Genomic DNA, 25115 nt, shown 5'->3' on the forward strand with positions numbered 1-25115 from the left:
GGTTTAAGCACCTGAGAATGTTCATGCTGGTAAAGAGATTTGGGAGGCGAGGGATAGGAAGAAAGGGGAGCAGAAGTGGTAACATAACATTTAGATGTCAGCTGGGAAAGGAAATAGGTTGATTCTCTATAGATACAGAGGGCAGTACTAGAATCACTGGGTGAAAATGGTAGAGGTAGATTTCATCTCTTTTTTAAAGAAGAATAATCTTACTCGTAAAATTAAGTGGGCTGTCTTCATTAGTTCGAAAGTATGTATATTTAAAAAAGTCATTCTGTCTTACCCGAGGCTTAGCCAGCACCTAGGTAGACCTAACCAAGGAATAGTGACATGCCCCTGAAATTCTGGTGATTAGGAGAGGGCCCAGTGCAGGCAATTGGAGAAAGTCTCTAGGTGAGCAACTGACTTCAGGAAAGTTTGACTGGACACTAATATGGGAATGGAGGATGATCAAAATGGTGTTAGCAACCGGCAGTAGAGGTCCAGGGGAGGCTAGTAACTGGCGTCGAGTAGGTTTAACAACAGGGAAAAGAAACCTATTGAGTGACTAGCCAGAGGAAGAGTAAAGGCTTTGGAACTAAGGCATAGGTCATCAAAACATGGGTGCAGTTTCCAAATCTCAGAAGATCACCGTATCAAGAAACAAACTATTAGAAAAGTTAAGAGGCAGGATCTTTAAAAATATTGACTTTGTTAGCTGGGTGTGGTGACACACGCCTGTAGTCCCAGCCACTTGGGAGGCCGAGGTGGGAGGATCACTTGAGCCCTGGAGCTCAAGGTTACAGTGAGCTATGATCGTACCACTGCCCTCCAGCCTGGGTGACAGAGGAAGACCCTGCCTCAAAAACAAAACAAAAGAAGACACGGAGTCAATTAATTACTGAACTTAGATACCTTATATCTAATGATTTCATTGGTCCTGTGGGCAGCAGCATACAGGTAGGAACGAAAAAAAATTGTTCATGTGAAGGAACTGATAGATGTTAGAGTCATAATGAGAACGGCTTTCTAGCGCCTTCCTTCCTTACTTCTGCTATTGTGCCCCTTGACTGTTTTTTGTTGTTTTTTTTTTTTTTTTGGAGACAGAGTCTCATTCTGTTGCCCGGGCTAGAGTGCCGTGGCATCAAGCTCAGAGCAACCTCAAACTCCTGGGCTTAAGCAATCCTTCTGCCTCAGCCTCCCGAGTAGCTGGGACTACAGACATGCACCACCATACCTGGCTAATTTTTTTCTACATATATAATTTTAGCTGTCCAGATCATTTCTTTCTATTTTTAGTAGAGAACAGGGTCTTACTCTGGCTCAGGCTAGTCTCAAACTCCTGACCTCGAGCAATCCTCCCACCTCGGCCTCCCAGAGTGCTAGGATTACAGGCGTGAGCCACCGTGCCCGGCCTGTTTTGTTGTTTTATTTTTTTTAGAGACAGGGTCTTGCTGTGTTGCCCAGGCTGTAGTGCTGTGGCTATTCACAGGTATGATCATAGCCTGCAGCCTTGAATTCTTGGGCTCAAGTGATCCTCCTTCCTCAGCCTCCCACGTAGCTGGGACTACAGGTGTGTGCCACCAAGCCTGGCATGCCACTCAGTTTTACTAGCTGTTGACCACTGCCCTGTTCTTCTCTCGAAGCCATTGTCACTGTTAGCCTAATCTGCCAGGTCTTACAGTGCCCTGAGGCTAAGCCCTGGCCTGAGTTTCAGGCTGTGGGGCCTTCTGAGTTTCTCGGCTTAGATAACCCCCATGCGCTCTAGTTCACAGAACCACGATGCGGCCTAGTACTTTAATTTCTTGTAGGAATTGAGTTCTACAGTTATTTTATTATTCTTTCTTCTCAGGGCCTAGAACTCTGCATCTGAACACAGGCTTGTGAGTAGGGCTGTGCCTTTGGCCAGACCCCGTAGCTGCTGAACATACACATCTGAGTCTGAGCTTACTGAAACATAGGTTCCCGTGCCTGTTCCTGCAGGCCTGTCAGTTGTACCATCAAATCATCTAAACTGCTTGGAGTTTTCCCACTAAGTTTAGGCTCTGGGATGATTTCTCTTTGCTTTTCAGTGCTGCTGGGGAAGGTTTAGATCTAGATCCTGTCCCCTTCCCAATTCCTTTGTTCTCCCATATTTAAATAGACGAAATTCAGCTCCATTTTGAAATAAGGTTCTTCTCACAAGAATTGGGAAAAAAATTTTTTTTTTTTTAAAATAAAATCCTAGAGGACCTGATAGAGAACCTGATACTGAAACTTGATAAATTGAAAATTATATAATCTGAGATAAACATGCTGAGATTATTCTGTAGTATGGAAATGGCTGGTCAAATGTGACCCAGACAACTCCAGTTACAGAGGGAATGTCCAGCATTTCTTAAAAAAAGATAACATAAAAGTAGAGAAATAATACTGCGTGCCTCGGGTATCTGTATACTAATTGAGTTTATGGGTGGTTAGTAATTATAGCCCAAGAAAGTCTGATTAACAGCATGTTATTCTTGTTTTGTACACATATGGTAATATTATGTAATAAAATGGCAAATTACTTTGTTCAGTAGTCCCAAACTTGTGGTCATTTAAAGATCCTTGGACTGCAGTGTTTTTTATAACTGGAAGTGAGTTTGACTTAGACAAAGATGAGGGGCTGGCTCTGAATGGTATTTGTGCTAGGAGAAGGGACACGGATTTTTAAGCCCTAGTCTCACAGGATCTTTGCAGCATCTGACACGGTGCTCCAGTATTCCTCCTTTAAACTCTGCCCCTTGGATTTAAGATACCAGGAACCTGGTTTTCTTTTTTCCTTTCTGGCTTTTCCTCTGACTTCTCAGGGATTTCTTCTCTCTTTCTTAAATACTGTGTATCCCTGGGGATCTGTAATTGACCCTCTTTTCTTTCTACCTGATATCTTTTCAGTCTCATGTACTTTTTTTATTCTTTTTTTCCCTGCCCTCCCCTTTCCCCTTCCCCTCCCTGTCTCCCTCCTCTCCCCTCCCCTCCCCTCCCCTCCTCTCCTCTTCTCTTTTCGCGATAGTATCTTACTCTGTCATCCAGAGCTGAAGCGCAATGGAGTGATTGTAGCTCACTGTAACCTCGAACTCCTGGGCTCAAGCAATCCTCCCTCCTCAGCCTCTGGAAGTGCTGAGATTGCAGGCATGAGCCACTGTGCCCAGCCACTGTCATCTGCTTTCAGTGGTATCCGTTATAAACTATGTGCTGACGACTGCTAAATACGTATTTCTATTGCAAACACGTCTTTTGAGCTAGACACCCACATCCATCATCATGTTCTATAGGCATCATATTCTATAGAAAAGTATAGATGATACTTTTCTCTCGGGCTCCTTTGGAGACCTCCTCTTTATTTTTAGGATTCTGTGTTTTCATTACAGTTAAATGTTTCATTTATTGTTCATTATATATGTTGCCTCCTGTATCTGTGGGATTTTTTTTTCCTCCCTTCCTGAGGAGAGAACGATGCCCCATGTTGCCAATTTCCTTTTCTTTTTCTCTATCACTTTTCTCCCCCTCCCTTCTGTTCCCCTGCCCTTCCCACCCCTTTCAGTAAATGACAAAATAAACAAAATCATGTGATGAGAACTAACTGGAGTCAAACCAGATTTTAAAAATATTAGATTATCAAAATATAGTTAGACAGTAGAGTAAAATCAAATTATGAAAGTATGATATATAAACATATTAAGTTCTTCTCTTCACCAAAATATGAAGTATGAAGACTGAATTGCTCAGAAGCATTGGCCTAGTGAATATCTACATGTAGTTTACAAAAGAATACTTCCAAGGAATTTTATTGAGTTCTTGTCAATGTTGTATTTTTTCTTCCTAGGTCTCATATTTTGGATTCCGGCTGTATTACAACGAATGACGCTTTGACATCCGATGTCGTTGGTCGAAGAGTTGAAGTTAATGGAGAGTATGCAACAGTGCGTTTTTCTGGCATTGTCCCTCCTGTGGCAGGTACGTTGTGATTGTGTGTATGTTTGCGTATTTGCAGCTGTTTCTGTGTAGGCTTCTCAATAGTCCTTTATAACACCAATTTTGAGGAAATTAGCAACTAATTTATAGATACATCCTGTATGCAGTTCCCTTATTTGGGTGACAATGTCCTGTGGTATCAATGATTTTGTTTAGTTATATACTGTTTAATTATTTAGTGTTTCTATCACACGTAAAATCAACCTTAAAATGTTTTCTGATAGGCCTGGCTCAGTGGCTCACGCCTGTAATCCTAGCACTCTGGATGGCCAAGGTGGGAGAGTCGTTTGGGGTCAGGCGTTCGAGCCCAGCCTGAGCAAGAACAGAATCTCGGCCGGGCGCGGTGGCTCACGCCTGTAATCCTAGCACTCTGGGAGGCCGAGGTGGGCGGATCGTTTGAGCTCAGGAGTTTGAGACCAGCCTGAGCAAGAGCGAGACCCCATCTCTACTAAAAATAGAAAGAAATTATATGGACAGCTAAAAATATATATAGAAAAAATTAGCCGGGCATGGTGGCACATGCCTGTAGTCCCAGCTACTCGGGAGGCTGAGACAGGAGGATCGCTTGAGCTCAGGAGTTTGAGGTTGCTGTGAGCTAGGCTGACGCCACGGCACTCACTCTAGCCTGGGCAACAGAGTGAGACTCTGTCTCAAAAAAAAAAAAAAAAAAAGAACAGAATCTCTACTAAAAATAGCAAAAATTAACCAGGTGTGATGGCGAATGCCTTATAGTCCCATCTACTCATGCCAGAGGATCCCTTAAGCCCAGGAGTTCAAGGTTGCTTGCGTTGAGCTATGATCACGCCACTGCACTCTAGCCAGAGTGACAGAGTGAGACTCTGTCTCAAAAAAAAAAAAAAAATTTTTTTTTCTGATGAAACTTTAAACAACCAAAAGTCTTTGAATTCTCATAATCCTCGACTCAAAAACTAAGTAATTTTTTCATAATTTCTTTTTCATTATTTCCTGCGTATATGTATATAATACAGTGTAAATTGCTACACATCCAATTTATTGTTACCTTTTTTCACTTATTTGGTATAGACTCATCTATGTTTCTGCAGCATTATTTAACTTGTATTTCTTACTGGTTGCATTTAGTATAGTATATAGTTGCTTTGGGAAAATGCCGGGATGGTTTAGAAAAGCTGTCCTCCAAACTGAGATGATGTCGAGAGACCAAAGAATGATTGGGACGAGTCCAGCTGGGCAAGTGAAATGAGTTTATTATATTATTGACGGCCCAGGACGTCTTCAGGGAGCAAGAGCTGCACTGTCTGCGTGTTGTGGCGCCTTAAATTTCTTTTTAGCGAATGATGTGGAGTCTTCTCTCCGACTTCATTGTATGTGCACAGGCTAAACGTATTAAATGTGTAATGTATCCACCATGTGTCTTTGTGTGACCCATGTTATGTTAATGATCTTTTCCTCTCGGTGGGGATTTTAATAGTAAAATGAGCTAAATGGTACTATAGGACAACAAAAGTGGTTACAAGCAATCTCAACCAGTACAAGCACTTGGTTTACAGATGCCCTCAGGGTCTTGTGGGTTTTAGGGCTTTTTTTGTTGTTGTTATTTTCTGTGTTTATCTTAAGCCATTGCTTTGGCTTTTTTATTAACCCTTAGGTGTCTTCTTTCCTTGGTAAGGAACCTCTTTCTTTTTCCTCAGTTTGTTTAATCATTTCCCCATTTTTGGACATTAATTTCTGTTTCTTTACTTTTGTAAGGAACAGTGTCATAGACTTATTGATATGTTTCAGTCAATCAACAAACATTTGAACATCTTGTATATATTAGGAACTGGCCTGCAGAGGTACAGGGGGGCTCAGTGATAAACTTAGACCAGAGGTTCTCAAAGTGTGGTCTTTGACGCATCATCTGGTTACTTGTTAGAAATGCAAATTCTTGGGCCTCACCCTAGATCTACTGAATCAGAAATTCTGGGGGTGGTGTCCAGCAATTTGTGGGTTTTTGAAACATTTTTACTTTTTATTTATTATGGGTATGTAATAGTTACATATTTATAGGATACATGTGATGTTCTTGATACAGGCATATAATGTGAATTAATCAAATCAGGGTCATCACCGCAGCCATTTATCATTTCTTTGTGTTAGGAACATTTCATTTCCACTCTTTCAGGTACTTTTCCTAACTTATGTTGATTAGTCACTTTGTTGTACTATCAAATATTGTTCATTCTATTCAACTATATTTTTGCACCCATTAGCCATCCCCACTTCATCCTCCCTTCCCCGCTACCCTTCCCAGCCTCTGCTAACCATCATTCTACTCTCTATCTCCATGAGATAATTGTTTTTAAAATTTAGCTCCCACATATGAGTGAGAACATGGGAGATTTGTCTTTCTGTGCTTGGCTTCTTTTACTTAAGGTTCTCCAGTTCCATCTGTGTTGTTGCAAATGGCAGGATTTCACTGATTTTTATGGCTAGATCATATTCCATTGTGTATATGTACCATAATTTCTTCATTTATCCGTTGATGGACACTTAGGTTGATTCCAATTATTGGCTATTGTGAATAGTACTGCAATAAACATGGGAGTACAGATATCTTTTCCATACACTGAATTCCCCTCCTTTGGATATATACCTAGCAGTGGGATTGCTGGGACATACAGTAGTTCTCTTTTTAGTTTTTTGAGGAACATCCATACTGTTCTCCACGGTGGTTGCACTAATTTACATTCCCGCCAGCAGTGTGCAAGGGTTCCACATCCTCGCCAGTATCCGTTATTGCCTGTCTTTTTGGTAAGAGCCATTTTAACTGGGGTAAGATGATATCTCATTGTAGTTTTGATTTGCATTTCTCTGGTGGCTAATGATGTTGAGCATTTTTTCCTACACCTGTTGACCATTTGTATATCTTTTGAGAAGTGTCTGTCAGCTCTTTTGCCCATTTTTAATTGGATTATTTGATTTTCCCCCCCCATGAAGTTGTTGGAGTTTCTTATGTATTCTAATTATTAATCCTTTGTCAAATGGGTAGTTTGCAAATATTCTCTGCCATTCTGTGGGTTATCTTTTTACTTTGTTGATTGTTTCCTTTGCTGTGCAGAAGTTTTTTAGCTTGATGCTTTCCCATTTGTCTAATTTTGCTTTGGTTGCCTGTGCTTTGGGGTATTACTCAAGAAGTCATTGCCCAGACAAATGTCCTGAAGCATTTCCCCAATGTTTTCTTTTAGTAGCTTCATAGTTTCAGATCTTACATTTAAGTCTTTAATCCGTTTTGATTTGATTTTTGTATATGGTGAGAAATAAGGGTTTAGTTTCATTCTTCTGCATATGGATATCCAGCACTTTTTTTTTTTTTTTTTTAAGACAGTCTTGCTCTGTTGCCTGGGCTACAGTGCCATGGTGTCAGCCTAGCTCACAGCAACCTCAAACTCCTGGGCTCAAGCAATCCTTCCTCAGCCTCCTGAGTAGCTGGGACTACAGGCATGCACCACCATGCCCAGCTAATTTTTGCTATATATTTTTAGTTGTCCAGCTAATTTCTTTCTATTTTTTTAGTAGAGACGAGGTCTCGCTCTTGCTCAGGCTGGTCTTGAACTTCTGACCTTGAGCTATCCTTCTGCCTCGGCCTCCCAGAGTGCTAGGATTACAGGCGTGAGCCACCACGCCTGGCCCAGCACCATTTATTGAAGAGACTTTCCTTTCTCCACGGTATTTTTTGGCAACTTAGTGGAAGATACATTCACTATAGATGTGTGGATTTATTTCTGGGTTCTGTAATTTGTTCTATCAGTCTGTGTGTCTGTTCTTATGCCAGGTACCACAGCAATTTGTGGGGTTTTGTTTTCCGGTTTTTTTTTCCAAATATACCACATCACCCAAAAGCAATTTGTGTCTTATAAAGCCCTCCAGGGGATTCTGTTGTACACTAAGGTTTGATGAGAACCATTGAACTAGAGAGATGTAGAATCTGCCTTCATGGAGGTTAATATTTACTCTGGAAGTCCTTAAACAGATACTTAACATGGAGAGTTACCACACTCCACCCCTCGACTGAGATTATTTGTAAGTGAGAAGACAAAGTAACATTTAAAGAGTCATTACTGTGTACCAGGTACTGTCATGAATGTTCTCAACTGAGTATTACAGCAACAACCCTAAAACATATGTTTCTAGTCTGAAGTTTATAGATGAGGAGACCAAGTCTCAAATCTTTCATATAGCAGAGCTGGGATTTGCATCTGTGCTTCAAAGCCCATGCCCTTTCTATTCTGTTGTTTCTCAAGAATATAAATATTCTCAGGTTCTTGATATATATTGCCAAATTACTGTCTGCAAGTATTGGATCAATGTCCAAGATTGGAAATGTCTAATACCCAAGTTCTCTGGGAAGCAGACTGATGTAGTGGTTTATGTTCAGAAAGTTTATTAGGAAGTACTCTGGGACCAATGCTCACGGAAGGCAAGGGGAGCAAGCAGGATGGGGCAGAGGGAGAAGCTGGACTCTGATGCAGTCTCAGCAAAGGTTTCAGCTGTCCCCGTGGGATGCTCTGAAGGTGAGATGGCCCTTCTGAGTCTTTGTTAGTTGAGGTGAGGGGCTAGGTCTTACACCTTTGTGATGATCTGTCATTGGATTCTGGTCGCTCTAAGAAAGGAGAATGCCCTTGGGAAGGTGCTTTCTTTAGTGGACAATTCCATAAGACAGCAAACAGTTGAGGGCTATCTGCCAAAATCCAGCGCTCACATCACCTGCAGGAATAAGTTCATTCCTGAAGGCAGGGTGGCATAGCAACGGTACAGTAATATAGATAGAAGCTATTTAATAGTAGCTTAGCAAATATAAAGTGGTATGTATTATTTTAGTTTTCCTTTCTTTTTTTTTTCTTTAGTTTTATTAAATTGCCTGTGGGTGTGTTACTTTCTCTATGCGTGTTTTATCAGGGAAATGCTTTGTTTTTCTTTATGAAAATTGTAATTGTGCAAAGAAGGAACTACTGTGTATTTATGCCTTCTCAGTTATCTCACTGTGTGGGGTATTCTCTCCATTACTTTAGCTCAGGTGATGCTAGTTTTGGATTTCTGCTAGAGATCATCTGGTGAAATTGGTGCAAAGATGCAGCGAAACTGATCACAGATTTAGTAATTGCTCCTGGGGTTACTTCATTGGATGTTGCTGTGGGGCTGTTATGACAACTGAATGAGTTAAGATGTTTGTAGCACTTAGGCCAGTTGCTGGTGCATATTATTGTAAATAAACATTTTTTTAAAATTAAGAAACGTTAACTGTCCTAATGTTTTGCAAATGGTTTCTTGTGGTTGGAGATATAATTTCCTGTGATAGCATCAGACAGAGATTCAAAAAAGTGCTATATCTTAAAACTGTTTAGATAGAAGTGAAGATGGTCTGCTGTGGTGGGCAGAATAATGGCCCCCCAAAGATGCCTCTAGAACCTATGATTATGTCAGGTTACGTGGCAGAGGGGAATTAGGGTTGCAGGTGGAATTAAAGTTGATAATCAGCTAAGGAGAGTAGCCTGGGTTATCCAGGTGGACCCAGTGTAGGCACAGGAATCAGGAGCAAAAGTGGGAGAAGGAAGAGTCAGCGCCAGAGTGAAGTGAGAATGTTCCACCTGGCCACCATTGCAGTGCTTTGAAGATGGAAGAGGGTCATGAGCCGAGGGGTGTGTGCAGCCTCTAGAGACTGGAAAAGCTTTTCTGATGTGATAAGGAAGCTATCACGTGTGTAAGGTCCATCTTACATTTCTTGCCCTTTTTAAAAAAAATTCTTTTTAGTGAGACATATCATTTGGAGGCCACAGTCTAGGCTCTAGGTGTGCTCACTGCTGCTGGGTTGCTCCTTGTTTCTAAGCCTTTTTAGCGGACAGAGGTATATCTGTAGGATTAATTCCTGGAAGTAGAATAGATTTAAGAAGGGTATGTGTATTTTTTGTATAGAAAAGTAGAGAATGGTATAATGAACACCTGTATATACTTGTGAATTTAGCAGTTGTTAACATTTTGCTATATTTGCATCCTCTCTTTTGCTTAAGCATTTTAAATTGTACACATGACAGATGTGCTTCACTGTACATCTCTAAAAAGTAAATCATTTTATTATAAAACACTAGGAACATTTTAAACTTAAATTGTGATTCATATTGTCAAATTGGTTAACAGTTTGTTTATTTATTTATTTGACACAGTCTTGGTCTGTTGCCCCAGCTAGAATGCAGTGGCGTCATGATAGCTCACTGCAACCTCAAACTCCCGGGCTCAAGTGGTCCTCCTGCCTCAGCCTCCTGAGTAGCTGGAACTACAGGCGTGCGCCACCACGCCCAGCTAATTTTTCTGTTTTTAGTAAAGATGGGTCTTGCTCTTGCTTAAACTGGTCTCAAATTCCTGACCTCAAACGATCCTCTTGCCTCGGCCTTCCAGAGTGCTAGGAGCCACCCCACCCAGCCAACAGAGTTCTTTTAAATCGGTAACCCCAGATTATTGAAAGACGTGTCTTAATTAGCCTGCTCTTGGCTTAGTCCTTGAGGACTAGTCCCAAAGTGGAGTGTGTCCCTTCTTTAAAATGGCTAGTTACATGGTCCTTTCAAATTTTAGGTCTTTTAATCTGCTATTTATTCCATCAAAATGCTGTACTAGCTTTTTTCTTGATTAATTTTAGATATGAATTTTAGTATCCCATGTATAGAAAATCTGTATCTAAATTTTATCCTACGATTTCCTGTTGTTACAGTATTTTTCTCAAAGTGAAATGTTTATCATTTTAAGACTTTTGTAGTATTTATTTACCTACTATGGGCTTTTGACATTATGAGCTGAGGTATAATGCTGAAGATGTTTTCAAAAATAACATTTATTTATTGTACTTCATTGTTTTTGTTTTGTTGCTGTTGTTCTAGAGTTTTTAATGTTCTTTGTTTTCATAACCTGTATTGAAATAATACTACCTAGGGAATCAGAGGTGACACAAATGATCTGGTTAGCAAATCCCTACATAAAGTATGTATAGCAGTGTTGTTCTTTTAGCAGTGTGATAGAGCTTTCAGATGAATCGTGCCTTTATTCTCTACCAGAGCAAATAGATGTGTGTGTGTGTATGTATTTAAATATGGCGATGACATGTTTTCATATTCTAGGAGTTGGTGAAGAAACAGGTAAACTTTTTGACTGTTGTCTAGAGGAACATCTAAAGATTATGTCAAAGCAAAGTCCTTGTCTTTGACAGACAAATGATGATATTTTGAAAAATTGTAAATAGTATAATTAGGTAATTTATTATTTCATTTAATTTCATGATGCATGTGGTAGCTTCCTTATTACTGGAATGCAGTCCTGCTTGAAATTTGTAGCAGATTTTATTATAGGCACTTGGTAATTTCTAATTAATTTGTATTCTAAAATGTTCTAGGTCCAGGGTCGTCTCTTTTACACTTTATAGATGCAAAAAAAATTGGTGTTCAGGTGTGTACTTGTTCCAGCCTTTGAAGGGATATGGGGTTGCTTCCTGGTGTTAGGAGAGAAGAGTAGGAGATAGGGCTGAGACCGGATGCAGGGGATTGAGGATTGGGTGCCGGTGTTAGAGTAAATAACCCTCAGGCAGAAGCTAATTAGGGGACTGATAACCACAGGCGTGCACTACCATGCCCAGCCCCAGTGATGTTATTTTGCTGACTTTCTTTTAATTAGAATATTTAGACCATTTACAAATATTATTTATACATAACATTTATAAAATTATTGATAATTTGTGTTTGTATCTATCGTCTTACTATTTACTTTCTGTTTGTCTTGCTGATGCTCTGTTCTTCTTGCCTTCTTTTTCCTCCTTCATTGGATTGATTATTTTTATTTTTCCTCTCTATTAACTTGATAGTTATTCCTTTATTGTTATTTTTTTTTTGAGACAGAGTCTCTTTTGCCAGGCTAGAGTGTAATAGCATCATCACAGCTCACTGTAGCCTCAAACTCCTGGGCTCAAGTGATCCTCCTGCCTCAGCCTCCCGAATAGTTGGGACTGCAGGCATGTGCCACCATGCCCGGCTAATTTTTAAAATTTTTTGTAGAGATGGGGTCTTGCTGTGTTTCTCACGTTGGTCTCAAACTCCTGGTTTCAAGCTGTCTTCCCACCTTGGCCTCCCAAAATGCTGGGATAATACGCATGCACCACCACACCCAGCCTATGTGTATTTTAAACCTAAACAACCGATACTGTCACTTTATGTTGTCCATATTCATTTAGATTTACCCATATCTTTACTTTTTTCTTACTCTTCATCCCCCACAGTATCCTCAGTCTTCCATCTGGAATATTTTCTTTTTCTTTGAAGACCACCCCTACCCATTTTTCTTAGCTTAAACTGTCAATTTTTGCCTTCCTCCTTTTTTTGAAATTTTTATTGTGGTTACATATATAAAATTTACAATTTTAGTCACTTCTAAATTTTTAAATTGTGGCAAAATGTACATAATGTAAAAATAACCATCTTCACAATTTTTAAGTGTACAGTTCAGCAGTGACTACCTTTAGAACTTGACATAAGTGGAGTCATGTGGTCATTGTCCTTTAGTGGTGTCTCATTTCACTTAGCATAATGTCCTGAAGGTTCATCTATGTTTAGCGTGCTCCGTGAATTTTAGCCACGATTATTTTCTGCAGTTGTGGTTTTTGTTGGCTATTGTGTTTGCTGATTGAAATCCCAAGTATAAGGTTAACTTGTTTGTTCCCAGCGACATCTCTTCCCCCAGTGGTGTCTTATGTGATACGGTTCCCATTGCAAATTGTATTTGCTTGCAGAAAAATACAGCATTACCTCCTCATCGTTTGTTATTCATTCAGTTTTTCTTGTTCTGCTAGGATGCTGGTTAGGAGTAGAATGGGACAATCCCGAGAGAGGAAAGCATGACGGGAGCCACGAAGGGACTGTGTATTTTAAATGCAGGTAACTTTTCATTATGAATTGGCACGGTCATTTGGTCAAGGTAATATATAAGAGTTGGATAAAGAGGGATGGAGCGGGAGAAATATTTGGCTCATAGGGTAGTTATGTAGAATTTGGTATATTCTAAAAAGGCAGTTCTTTGATTTGTGGCTTAATCACTACTGTTTGTAGCGTGCCCCCTCCCCCTGCCTTTTTTAAGACACAGATTCTTACTTCATTGCCCAGGCTGAGGTGCAGTTGTGCAAGCAAAGCTCCCTGTAATCTCTATCTTCTGGGTTCAAATGAGCCTCTTGCCTGAGCCTCCCTAGTAGCTAGGACTACAGGTGTGAACCACCATGCCTGGCTAGTTTCTTAAAAAATTTTTTGTAGAGATGGAGTCTTGCTTGTTGCCCAGGCTAGTCTCAAACTCCTGGCCTCAAGCAATCATTCCACCTCAGCCTCCCAAGGTACTGGGATTATAGGTGTGTACCACCGTGCCTGGCCAAGTTTTCCCTTTTTTAAAAACAATTTTTGACTCTAAACCTTACAAGTGGAGTTGCTTTGTCTTTTTTTTTTTTTTTGACAGTTTTTTAAATTAGGTGGATGTAAACCTTTTTAATTGATTCATTAACAATTCACAATCCATTAACTGAACAATAGAAAAAGAAATAGCCTAGATATCCAATCAGAAGGAATTGATTGCACAAAATACAGAACATCTGAATAGTAGAATGTTGAGCCACCATAAAAAAAAAAGTACTTGTCATAGAAAGAGTTGCATGTTATATTGCACTTCTGCTAATATTTTTCAGTACCTGATGTCGGAGAAATTGCATGAAACTCTGAAAAGGTGGTGGCGAGATTTCAGGCAGAGCCTGTCTTTTGTTGATTTTTCTTACCTTTCAATTTCTCTAAAGAATCTCTTTCTAGTAAGCTGTCTTTCCTTAAGTGAAAAACCACAGTACAGCGAACACAATACTGGCCAGGAAATCGGGAGGCCTCCAGTCTGCTTTTAATCTTTAACTTCTGAATAAGACCAAATTTACTAACCTCCAAAATGAAGGTCAGAGTTAGATAATAGCAAAATATGTCTCCTGGTCTACCATTCTGTAATTTCTAGAAAGTCTTGATAGAAGGCGAATCAGCATGTTTTTAAGTGGTCAGCCATGCTGGCAGAAATGGAATAGGGCCAGCTATGAATCTGTCAAGTGTTAGTGAAGAATTAAGGGAACAGGTTATGTGTTTAGGGAGGTGTGGAAATAGAAATTTCTTAGCCAGGCCCACAGATCCCTTCCCCACCTGCACCATAACCTAATAAACCCTCCAATGAAGGGACTTTTCGTTTGGAGCCTGCCCCAGCCTACTTCCCGCTTCTAAAAGCTGGTGCAAATTTGTCCACGATTACATGGTCCTTAATGGTCTCCGGACACAGTGATATTTTCAAAGTCTTGGTTACTCTGAGGAGAAAAATCAATTGCTTCAAATCGTGGCTAATAAAGGATTTGTCCTGAAGTGCTGATGGGAGGCCTTGCATCAGGGGTATGGACTCAATATAGTCATGTGTCGCTTAGCGAAGGTGGTATGTTCTGAGAAATGCACTGTTAGGCATTTCGTCATTATGTGAGCATCACAGAATGTACTAGACAGACCTAAACAGCGTAGCCCACTGCACATCTAGGCTGTATGATATAGCCTACTGCTCCGACACTACAAACCTGTGCAGCATGTTCTGTACTGAATACTGTAGGCGGCTGTAACACAATAGTATTTGTGTATCTAACCATGACTAAACATAGAAAAGGTACAGGAAAAATATGATATAAAAATATTAATAAAACATGGTACACCTGTGTGGGGCATTTGCCATTCATTGAGCTAGTTGTGAGTGAGTCCTCGAGTGAGTGGCGAGGGACTGGGAAAGGCCTAGGACATTACGCTACTGTAGACTTTATAAGCACTGTACACTTAGGCTACCCTACATTTACAAAAAATATTTTTCTTTATTCAATAACAAACCTTAGCTTACTGCCACTTTTTTACTTTATAAACTTTTTAATTTTTTTAAGTTTTTGACTTTTTTGTAGTAACAGCTTAGAACACAAGCCTATTGTACAGCTGTACAAAAATGTTTTTTCTTTATACATTATGCAGTACATGACTATATTTGAATTCTTACCCCTGGAGTAACTCCTTACTTTGTTATGTCTTCTAGTGTAGTCATGCCTAAACATTTACATACTGAAATACACATTATCTTATTATAAATTACTTTTGTTTTATTGCATGGGCATTTTGTTGACTTTAAAAAATTATATGGGTAGGTAATATTATCTGTGAATTCTGTTTCAGGATATTTATGGGTGGTACAAAAGATATCCTTGGGTCTGAGGTGGTGGAGAACCACTGGTCTAGACTTCAGGAATTTAACTTGTCCATTAGAGTTGTTAATGCTTACATTTCCATTAACTAGAACATGACTTGAACTAACAAAGACTGTACCAATATATCTTAGAATTACGAAATCCGACAAAACAGATGACACTACATGTATTTGTCATTAAGCTAGTTCAGATATCTTGCTACTATGTTGTATATACTTACTCCCTTTTAAGAAATTCCTTGGAATCATAAAATTTCAGATTTTACTTGGAATGTGATAATAACAAGGTAATATCAGTCTGGAAATGTATTTTACCACAGTAAACATTCTTAGATGTTTAGATGCTATGTTAATGAAGCCAGGGCAGCTTAAGGTTGTCAGATCTTACATTTTCTTATAAATACGTTTGTGAAATACTTAGGTGGCAAAATGGTTGTGTACCTGTTTTAAATAAGCAAAATATGAATCAAAAGTTGTCATAGCAGAACTAGCATCCCCATCTCTTCAGAAATATGTCTTAATATCAAATGTAATAGGCATATAACCGTGTAGTTATGCACTTTGGCATATAAATCTTTAAAAAGTTATTTTTCTCTCCCTCTATTATGCAAAGGATACCAGGAATTATTGAGTGGGATGTATGGTGAGCTCAGCTTCTTCTTTATTTTATTTTATTTTTTTTGAGACAGGGTCTCACTCTGTTGCTGGGCTAGAGAGTAGTGGTGTCATCATAGCTCACTGCAACCTCAAGCTCCTGGGCTCAAGCAATCCTCCTGTCTTAACCTCCTAAGTAGCTGGGACTCAGGTGTGTGCCACCATGTGCAGCTAATTTTTATGTTTTTTATAATGACAGGATCTCACTATGTTGCTCAGGCTGATCTCGAACTCCTGGCCTCAAGCAGTCCTCCTGCCTCAGCCTCCTAAAGTGCTAGGATTATAGGCACGAGCCACCGTTCTGGCCTGAGGTCAGCTTCTCGAATCTCCCCAGAGTCTCAGGTTGGTAGCAATGGTATTCTGCTGCTCAGGGTTAGGTTCTACCTCTCTAGGACATAACTTTGGAATAGACAGTGTAGTTTTTAAGGCTCATCCTAGTGTATTTTCCCCCCAACCAGTGCAGCTTCCATTGATCTCATGAAACTCTGGCACAGAACAGAATAACATTTGCAAGGGTCTAACCTCTGCTTTAACAATGATCTTGAAGTAGAATATAGGATAGGTTTGTACCCAGGGAATAAACAGTTTTACAGTTAACTTGCAGTGTTTCCATATTTCATCAGCGTTCCTAACTCCTAACTGGTTGAAGTGGTCATAGCAGGTATTAGTCATATCTTTCACTGAGGACCAAATAAAGTGGTGGGTATGAGTGCAGCATGAAAAACCAGAGTTGAGCTAAATCCAGGCTGTAGGCTTCATTGTAGGTCTCTAAAAATAGGGTAGTTTTTTTCCTTGACTATTTGGTGCAGCACTTTGAGAAGAGGATTAGGGGGTGGACCGGACCACCTTGATGGCCCCTCTAAACATGAGTTTTGATGGTTTCACGTCACTCTATTTTCTATCTGATCTTTTATATATAACCTAAGGTAAATATAGTAATCTCCTGAGGTATTATATCCATAATTAATATTTGTAACATTATCAATTAATAGCATTTTACAGTGTCAAAGTCAAAATATAGAGACACATCTCTAAAATTAACATTTTATTTGGGAAGCAAGAACTGCAATTCGGGTCATGCACACAGAGCCAGGTGGTCTTCAGCATGTCCGAAGAGCAAAAAGGAGGTTGTAGCTTGTACAAAAAGGAGAAATAGTAGATATTGTTTTGAAAAAAGTTCACTGGCACTAGTAAGATTTTGGGGAGCTGGCCAATTCTGATTGGTGAGTGGTAGCAGTGGGTAAAACTAGTCTTAGAGTCACGGCAGGTTGTTTAGCAGCTGATTAGATAAAATTGGTTTCAGGCTACAACAGGCAGTTTCAGCAGTCGGGCTTGTGCAAAATGTAATTCTTGGAGCAATGTTATGTGCCCCTAGTGCTTTACAATGGGCCCTCGACTCTGATTTAGTTGGGTATGACAAGAATGACACAGTTTGTATAATCAGCATTCACAACAGGTTTATCCAAAATTTATGGCTGTGAACCAGTCATGTGTGTCTTTCCCAGGTGCTTCTGTTCTGTACCTCTTATCTTTTGGGGAGTTGAGGGGTTCAAATACGGTAATTAACCTTGAAGTCCTCTCTACCTCGTCCCTGGACAGCAGAGTGATTTCTAGTTTTTGTCTTTCAACCTAAACTACGGAGTATGCTCTGAACGGAATTGGGTGGGTCATGTTCTGCCACTCAGCTTGTATTTCAATGGTTCTGTTTCCAAGTAATGATGAGATTTTTCTTTTCTGGTGAGAAATTTTAAAATGTGACTTTTCTTCTGCACGAGTGAGTGGAATCTAACTTTAATACTTGGCATCAGAGAGGACATGCTGTTCCAGACTTTGTTCATGATACCGGACAACTTAGAAAATGGCTACTTGAGAATTGAAGAAATAAAGCCCTTGATTCATTCATCTTTTGTGTGCCTTAAGGTTGTTGTAAAGTGTTCTGAGGTTCTTGTATGAGCATTAATGCATCCATATGTAATGTTGTCCTGGTACGGTGTAGAGTGTTAGAAGAGGTTTTTTGTTTTGTTTTTTTAAATCATTAAATGTAATGATGGTATGTAGGCGGGGTACCTCTCTGCCGGAAAAGGTGATAGATGTGTTTCATTTTTGGAAGTGTCTCTTGAATCAGGGCAAAATCTAATTCTGCCACTCAAAAGCAGTCTACAACAAAATACTTATCTACGCACCATTTTTCTCATGGGAAAACAACTTCACTAAGTCAGCTCTTTAGATATTTCCTATAAATGTCACAGGAAAGCTAAGATTTCTCCTTTCATCATGAGTGATTAGTTATGCAAGCTTGCCGAAAAGAGTCTTGGAAGCCAGTTACCACAGGAGAAGTCTAAGTGCCCTATGGGGAAGAGGGGCCAGCCAGCCCCCCACCATTCCAGCCACCCCAGCCGAAGTGCCAGTAGTCTGAGTGTAGCCATCGTGAGTGGTTCTGCCTCAGCCAGCTCCCAGCTGAATGCAGTCGCCCGATGACCCCAGATGACACCACGTGAAATGGAATAAAAACTCAGCTGAACCAAGCTAACCTACAGAAATGTAAAAAATACCAAGTCATTTTTTTAAGCCACTGTGCTTTGTGGAGTTTTTATGCAGCAGATGACTGAAATAGATAACAACTTTATACCTGAAGTTGTGTATGACTTTATTGTGCTTATATTTATAACTGTATTTTCTGCTAGCAAAATTATATATAGTTCATATGATCAAATTAATGTCATCATTGATGGCGTAGATGCTCAGGAGCCCGTCTGAACAAGTTTGGGAGCTGTTGGTTAAGTTTAGAGATACGGCTTCTAGGTTATCCCAGTGTTTCAAAATATGTGAGTTTACTTTTAATAGTATTTTAGGTACAATAACCGTATATGAAGGACAGATAGCGCGTATGCCAGGCAATAAAGTAGATGGGTTATTTAATCCTTATAAGTAACCTCATGTGATAGGACTTTATAGATGAGAAAACTTAGGCTGACAGGTGGAAATTCAGTTGCCTGAGGTCACACAGCTAGTAAGTAATGGAGCCAGGAATTGAACTCAGGTTTGTCTAACTCCAAAGCTTGTGCTGCCCCCATTTCTGGCCCCAAGCCCTACCCCCAGTTTTAAGAACATATACGTTAACTAGGGCTTTGTTTAATTTACAAAAACGAACCATTGATTTGTGTCTATAAGCCCAGACAGAAATGTGGGGAAGAACAGTGTGCTAGTGTCAGAAGCCCAAGATCCTAGGTCTTGGCGATGCTACCTCTGTAACAGTAGACCTCAGTATCCCCAACGGAAATGGGGTTGGGTTAGATCAGAGTTTCTTCAAGAGTGGTACAAGGCACACCTGCATCAGAATCCTCTGGATCTTTCCTTTAAACAAACAGATTCCTGGGCCCCAGCGCAGCCCCACTGAACGAATGTGCGTCTCTGAAGTAGGTTCCGGTTGGCTTTCCAGGTGACTTTCTGCATTTCAGGTTAAGTTAGAGAAGCTCTGGACCAGGTAATCTCTTAGGGAGATCCTTTTGACCTCTTAAAAATGGTGCTGGCTATATTTAATCTCTTTAGCTGAATGATACACTTGTAATAGTTTTTGTGAAAACAGAATTGTTTTCTTTTCACTATGAGCCTTTCTCAGGGTTATAATAGCATATTTTCTTAACAGCTTCTGAGAGTCCATTTTCCTCTGATATCATAGCGGACTGTGCAAACTCAGAGCTTGATTTCGCTGCAACACAGAATTTAATTTCTTGCATCATCAATTTCCCTCACTCCACTGGATTAATTTCATCAACATAGATGTTAGATATTTTCTCCCATCTTAAAAAAATCTCCCACTTTTTACCTGTGTACCCCTTGCACTCTTGTCCCTGTTCTCTTCTTCGCTTTCCAGTAAAAATCCTGGGGACGAGAGTAGGCCGTGGTCACTGTCCTCTTCCTCTCTGGGACTCACCCCGTCAGGCTCTTGCCCCGTTGCTGCACCCAGACCGCCCTTCGGAAGGGTGTTACCCTCACGTTGCTGGACTCAGTGGCCAGGCCTCAGCTGTCACCTTACCTTGCCTGGTCGTAGCACTGGGCACCGTTGTTCACCTTTTTCATCGGCTTCCGGGACACCACACTCTCCGAGTTTCTACCTACCTCCTGGCCACTTCCTCCCACCTGGGGCATCGGTTCTCACTTTTGGGGACCACAAGTCCCTTTTACAGTCTGGTAATCGCTATGAACTCCCTTCCTAGAAAAAAATGTGTGTATGTTTATATTGACAATATTTCATAAATATTAGTTTTCATCCTTTTTAATTACGGCAACTTCTCCGAAGCTCTCATTTCTTTCAGAGTTAATGGTTTAAGCTGAAATAGTGTTTATGATACAATTTCAAATAATTCATTGTTTATTTTCTAAAGTGATCAAATTATGGTAACATTTACAACCGTTTTATAAGGCATAATTAGATGTTCCTGAAGATAATGATTGCGATGATATAAGGAACGCTGGAGTTTAATGAGTTTAAAGAATCTATTTTGAGTCTCTTAGAAAGCCTGACAGAGTGGTCATTACATAGAGCAATATAGTTAATATTTCTATTAAATCCTGCTAGAGATTATTACTAAAAATTGCTGTAAAACCTAACATGAATTGGATTCTGTAGTTTCGTGGACTTCTTCCCACATGCTCTCTTTTATCCCATATTTAAGCTTTTAAAGTGTATTTAAGATTGTCGCCATTTAAAAGGTTTTGAATGTAATCCTCTCACCAACAAATGTTTTCATTTCTTTGTGTCCTTATCCAATCTTTGTCCGTATGTCGATATATGGTTCCTCTCTTGGTGTGCCATGTACAATTTGTGTTCAATTTTTGTAAATCTCATCATTATTTTGCAAGTGATTTTAAAAAGTGTCACAGATAGAATTTTTAAATGACCGCATCTATCTGGATTACTTAATAGTTCCTATCCAGCTGGGCATTTTTATGGTTTCCAGAGTTCCTCAATTACAAATAAATGCTATTAGACAAAATCTTTGTAAATGCAATTTTGTTTTTGTTTTTAAATTGTTGCCTGCTGACAGATCCCCAGGAGTATGGTTATACAAGCATAGACAAACCAAACCTTGCAGTCTTTTGAGTTTTATGTCTTTTTCTATATTTTCTTTGACAGTTTTGTTGAAAATAGTTTCATTATTTGAATTTGTATTTCTTAATCATTAGCAAGATAGAACTTCCCCCCATGGATTTAATACTTCTGTTTTCTCTAATGTGAATTATCTGTTCCATACTTCTTTTGTGTTTATCTATAGATTTCACATGCATGAGCTCAGAACCGTTTATGATCAATCATATTTTTTTTTTTTTTTTTTTGAGACAGAGTCTCACTTTGTTGCCCGGGCTAGAGTGAGTGCCGTGGCGTCAGCCTAGCTCACAGCAACCTCAAACTCCTGGGCTTAAGCGATCCTACTGCCTCAGCCTCCCGAGTGGCTGGGACTACAGACATGCATCACCATGCCCGGCTAATTTTTTCTCTATATATTTTTAGTTGGCCATATAATTTCTTTCTATTTTTAGTAGAGACGGGGTCTCGCTCTTGCTCAGGCTGGTCTCGAACTCCTGACCTCGAGCGATCCACCCGCCTCGGCCTCCCAGAGTGCTAGGATTACAGGCGTGAGCCACCTCGCCCGGCCATATTGATTATATATTTATCTTTAACACATTATGTTCTCTTTTATGCTGATTTTGATTTTTCAGTACATAGAAATTTTTGAAAACCTTCAGAACACTGCACTTTGACCTTTCTTGATGGATGATATTTTCTGTGTTTCATTTTTCTGCTTTTCCAGGCACCCAACAGGAGGATCCTTCATTCGTCCTAACAAGGTAAATTTTGGAATAGACTTTCTTACTGCAGTTAAGAACCGCTATGTGTTAGAAGATGGACCAGAGGAGGATGGAAAAGAGCAAGTTGTTATCATCGGAAGTAGACCTGTGGAGACTATCGGCTTTGACTCTGTGATAAAACAGCAAAGGTAAGTGGACTTGCCAGTGGTAGAGCTGAGTTTTAAGGCTTCATCAAGATTCTAGGCTGACATTCCCGTGACGGTACTTGGGTGCTGAGGACTTTGCTCCCAAACTGGTTTTATCCTGTCCATGCAGACAGTGAATTGAAATCTGAGGAACCCAAGGATTGAGGATTCAGGGAGATTAAAATTTTTATTAGTGGATTTTTCTAGATTGTAATTGAAACTTCGATTTGCCCATTATTAATATTTACACCGTATTATCTTGTGTTGATAAATCACTAAGTAACATTTTGGTCCTTTTCCATTTCATGGTGACATTTCCAGTTGGACGATAAGTTAGGAGTGGAAACAGATGTCCAGATTGTCACCTGTGCCATGGAGAGTGCTGCCACCCTCCAGGAGGGATAGTTCCCACCTCTGGCCACACACCTTTATCACCTGGGGAGCTTTGAAAATGCAAAGTCCTGGGTCACCTCCCAGACCTGCTGAATCAGAATTTTAGGGTGTGGGCTCCAAGAATTTGCTTATAAAAGGGGCCCCAGTCTGAGGGGCGCTAAATAATGCATTTTAAAACTGCTGTACCAGAGAATCTGTTTTCTCTCAAACTCTGTGCAGTGACTCACTACTCATTGCAGTGAACTGCTTGCATCAGAGAGAGTGGAAGCTGATACTTACTTACAAAACCAGCCATAGCTGCACGAGAACCTGCCGGGTCACTCAGCTGTAGTGATGGTTAGTGCTGTGGTGTTTGGCCTCGACCAGGCATCCAAGGAGTGGCCCCGTCGTGGCTACTGGGGAGAGAAGACTTGTGACCACTTGGCACAGGCCTGCAATTTTTACTTTCAGTCGCTAAAGTGAAAGAATTAAGCTGTAGTTCTGTCCAAAGTAAATTTCTTTCCCATCTTTTGTTACGGTAGTTATTAAGATTTAACATAATACAGAATTAAAGTGCACATGGGACAGTGTTGAGGAATAAATACATTTCTCACACCTCTACTCTTTAGCGTAGATGGCCCTCATTAAAAAAAAAAACTCAGAATAAATCAAGATTTCAAAAAAAAAGCAACTTGTCTGTTTTTTAAATTATAAAACAATATACATTCACTGTTGAGAATTTAGAAAATGTAAATTTAAGAAAAGAAAGTCACAAGTAATGCCACTACCTAGAGATAATTATCATGAACCTTTTTTTGCTGTTTTATCCTACTGATTTACTTGGATTTAAAGAACCATATGCTTCATAGGGTTTGAGTTCTTTGCTTTATTTTTTTCCATTTAAAATGCAAATATTGGCCAGACACAGTGGCTCATGTCTGTAATCCTAGCACTTACAGGAGGCCGAGGCAGGAGGATTGTTTGAGGCCAGGAGTTCAAGACCAGCATGAGCACCATAGCGAGACCCTTTGTCTCTACAAAACAGAAAAATTAGCTGGAGGTGGTGGCACACGCCTATGGTCCCAGCTACTCAGGAGGCTGAGACAGGAGGATCCGTTGAGCCTAGGAGTTTGAGGTTGCAGTGAGCTATAATGATGCCACTGCACTCTAGCTCCGGTAACAGTGAGATCCTGTCTCAAAAAAAAAAAAAAATAAATAAATAAATATTTAAATATCTTTTACCCAAAAGAGTCACTTTTTTATCTTACTGGTTAATCTCTTTCCAAGAATATTATGAGCTCTGAGACTATTAACAAATTGTAAACAGACTTTCTTCCCCTAGTTTATAAATGACTACATAGCTCATGACTTTTCTGGTGACTGACCCTACTACTTGAGTATTATTGCATTTAATAATTTACTAGTGCCTTTCTTGACTGAAAGGATAAAATTGTTGAGATTCTGTAGCAATCTCTTATGTTGGCCAGAGATTAATTTAGTAAATTAAGAAATTGAGGCGGCTTGGCACCAAGTGTTGGAGTGAGGCCCAGTTCCGATACAAGCTAAGCCACTTCTGCCTTTGACTAGTTAGAGATAGTTACTTATCATTTCTAAGCTTCAGTTTCCTCATTTACAAAATAATGCTCAAGATGTTAGCGCTGTTGCAAATAACAAATGAGATTCTGCAATTAGTAGTAGCTGTCATTGTTAGGAATTGAAGCTTCTACTTTCAGCCATTGTCTTAAAGCCTTAATAGTACCCAGCTGACTGGCTTTGAGTTTGTGCCGCTAAGAAAAGACTTACACAATAAAGGAATCCAAAGGAAATAAAAGCCATTATGTGTCATTTCTCTTGGAGATGGTTTTGGCTCTGGAGTGATGCGTGTATGAGACTCTGGTCCCCAAGCTTTGTGCCAAGTTGTGCCAGCAGGGCAGGATATTTTACATTTTAGAGGGAAATAGCGACATCTGTCAGACACAGTGCAAACTACTAGTTTGAGGTAGTTCACAGTTTCATGAAATTCCGACAATTCCTTTTGATGATGTCATTTTCCTGCAAAGTTGGGTTTTGGGCGATTGCTATGATAAAAAGTATTTATGTACATCTATTATACATTAGTAATTTTTTTTTTTAAAAAAGCAAGTGTCTCTTGAAAATCAGCATGGAACAGGAGATGAAATTATTTCATTTAGCATAATCTCCTCGAGGTTCATCCATGTTGCAGCATGTGTCAGAATTTCCTTCCTTTTTAAGGCTGAGCAATGTATCATTGTATGTACACACTACATTTTGTTTATCCACTCATTCGCCCGTGGACACTTGGGTTGTCTGCACCTTTGATAGTCGTCAGTAATGCTGCTGTGAGCTTGTGTGTGTACCACAGCATTTCAAAGATGTGAAGTCTGAAGCACAGAGATGTTAATTAACTGGCCCAAAGCCAAAGGAGATGATGGAATCGGGATTTGAACCCGGGGAGTCAGGTTCCAGATTCTCTGTTCTTAGACATGATAATATGTGGATTCTTTTAATGAATAGAAAATACAGATTTTTCTATACTTAAAAAATGGTTCCTGAGAGTAGTAAAGCTGAAGCTATGCACGCTGTCTAGCATGTATCTCTAGGGCCCGTGACATGCAGAAAGTATTCAATAGTGTTTACTTCAGGATGGTTGTAAACAGGCTAAATGTCAACAGAAGAGTAAATAAATTGTCGTCTGTTCATATAGTGAAAAACTATAAGGTGTATGTAGTATACCTGGAGCTCCATGTGTCAGTATGGCTGAATCTCACTGCTGAGCAAGATACTGTTGAGGAAAAAGTAAGTTGCAAAGAG

General features: G+C 39.8%; 1 protein-coding gene across 2 annotated transcripts in view; it reads left to right on the forward strand.

The window, feature by feature from the left end:
* The window catches only part of TBCE (tubulin folding cofactor E), a 52180-nt gene that overhangs the window by 10204 nt on the left and 16861 nt on the right, over positions 1-25115 (forward strand). For both annotated transcript variants that reach the window (XM_069484564.1, XM_069484563.1), the window contains exons 2-4: positions 3827-3957; positions 12818-12902; positions 21729-21914. In XM_069484564.1, coding sequence (XP_069340665.1) covers positions 3827-3957; positions 12818-12902; positions 21729-21914 — 402 coding nt within the window. The remainder of the gene's footprint in view (positions 1-3826; positions 3958-12817; positions 12903-21728; positions 21915-25115) is intronic.

The sequence above is a fragment of the Eulemur rufifrons genome, chromosome 11 (genome assembly GCF_041146395.1).
Source record: "Eulemur rufifrons isolate Redbay chromosome 11, OSU_ERuf_1, whole genome shotgun sequence".
Lineage (NCBI taxonomy): Eukaryota > Metazoa > Chordata > Mammalia > Primates > Lemuridae > Eulemur > Eulemur rufifrons.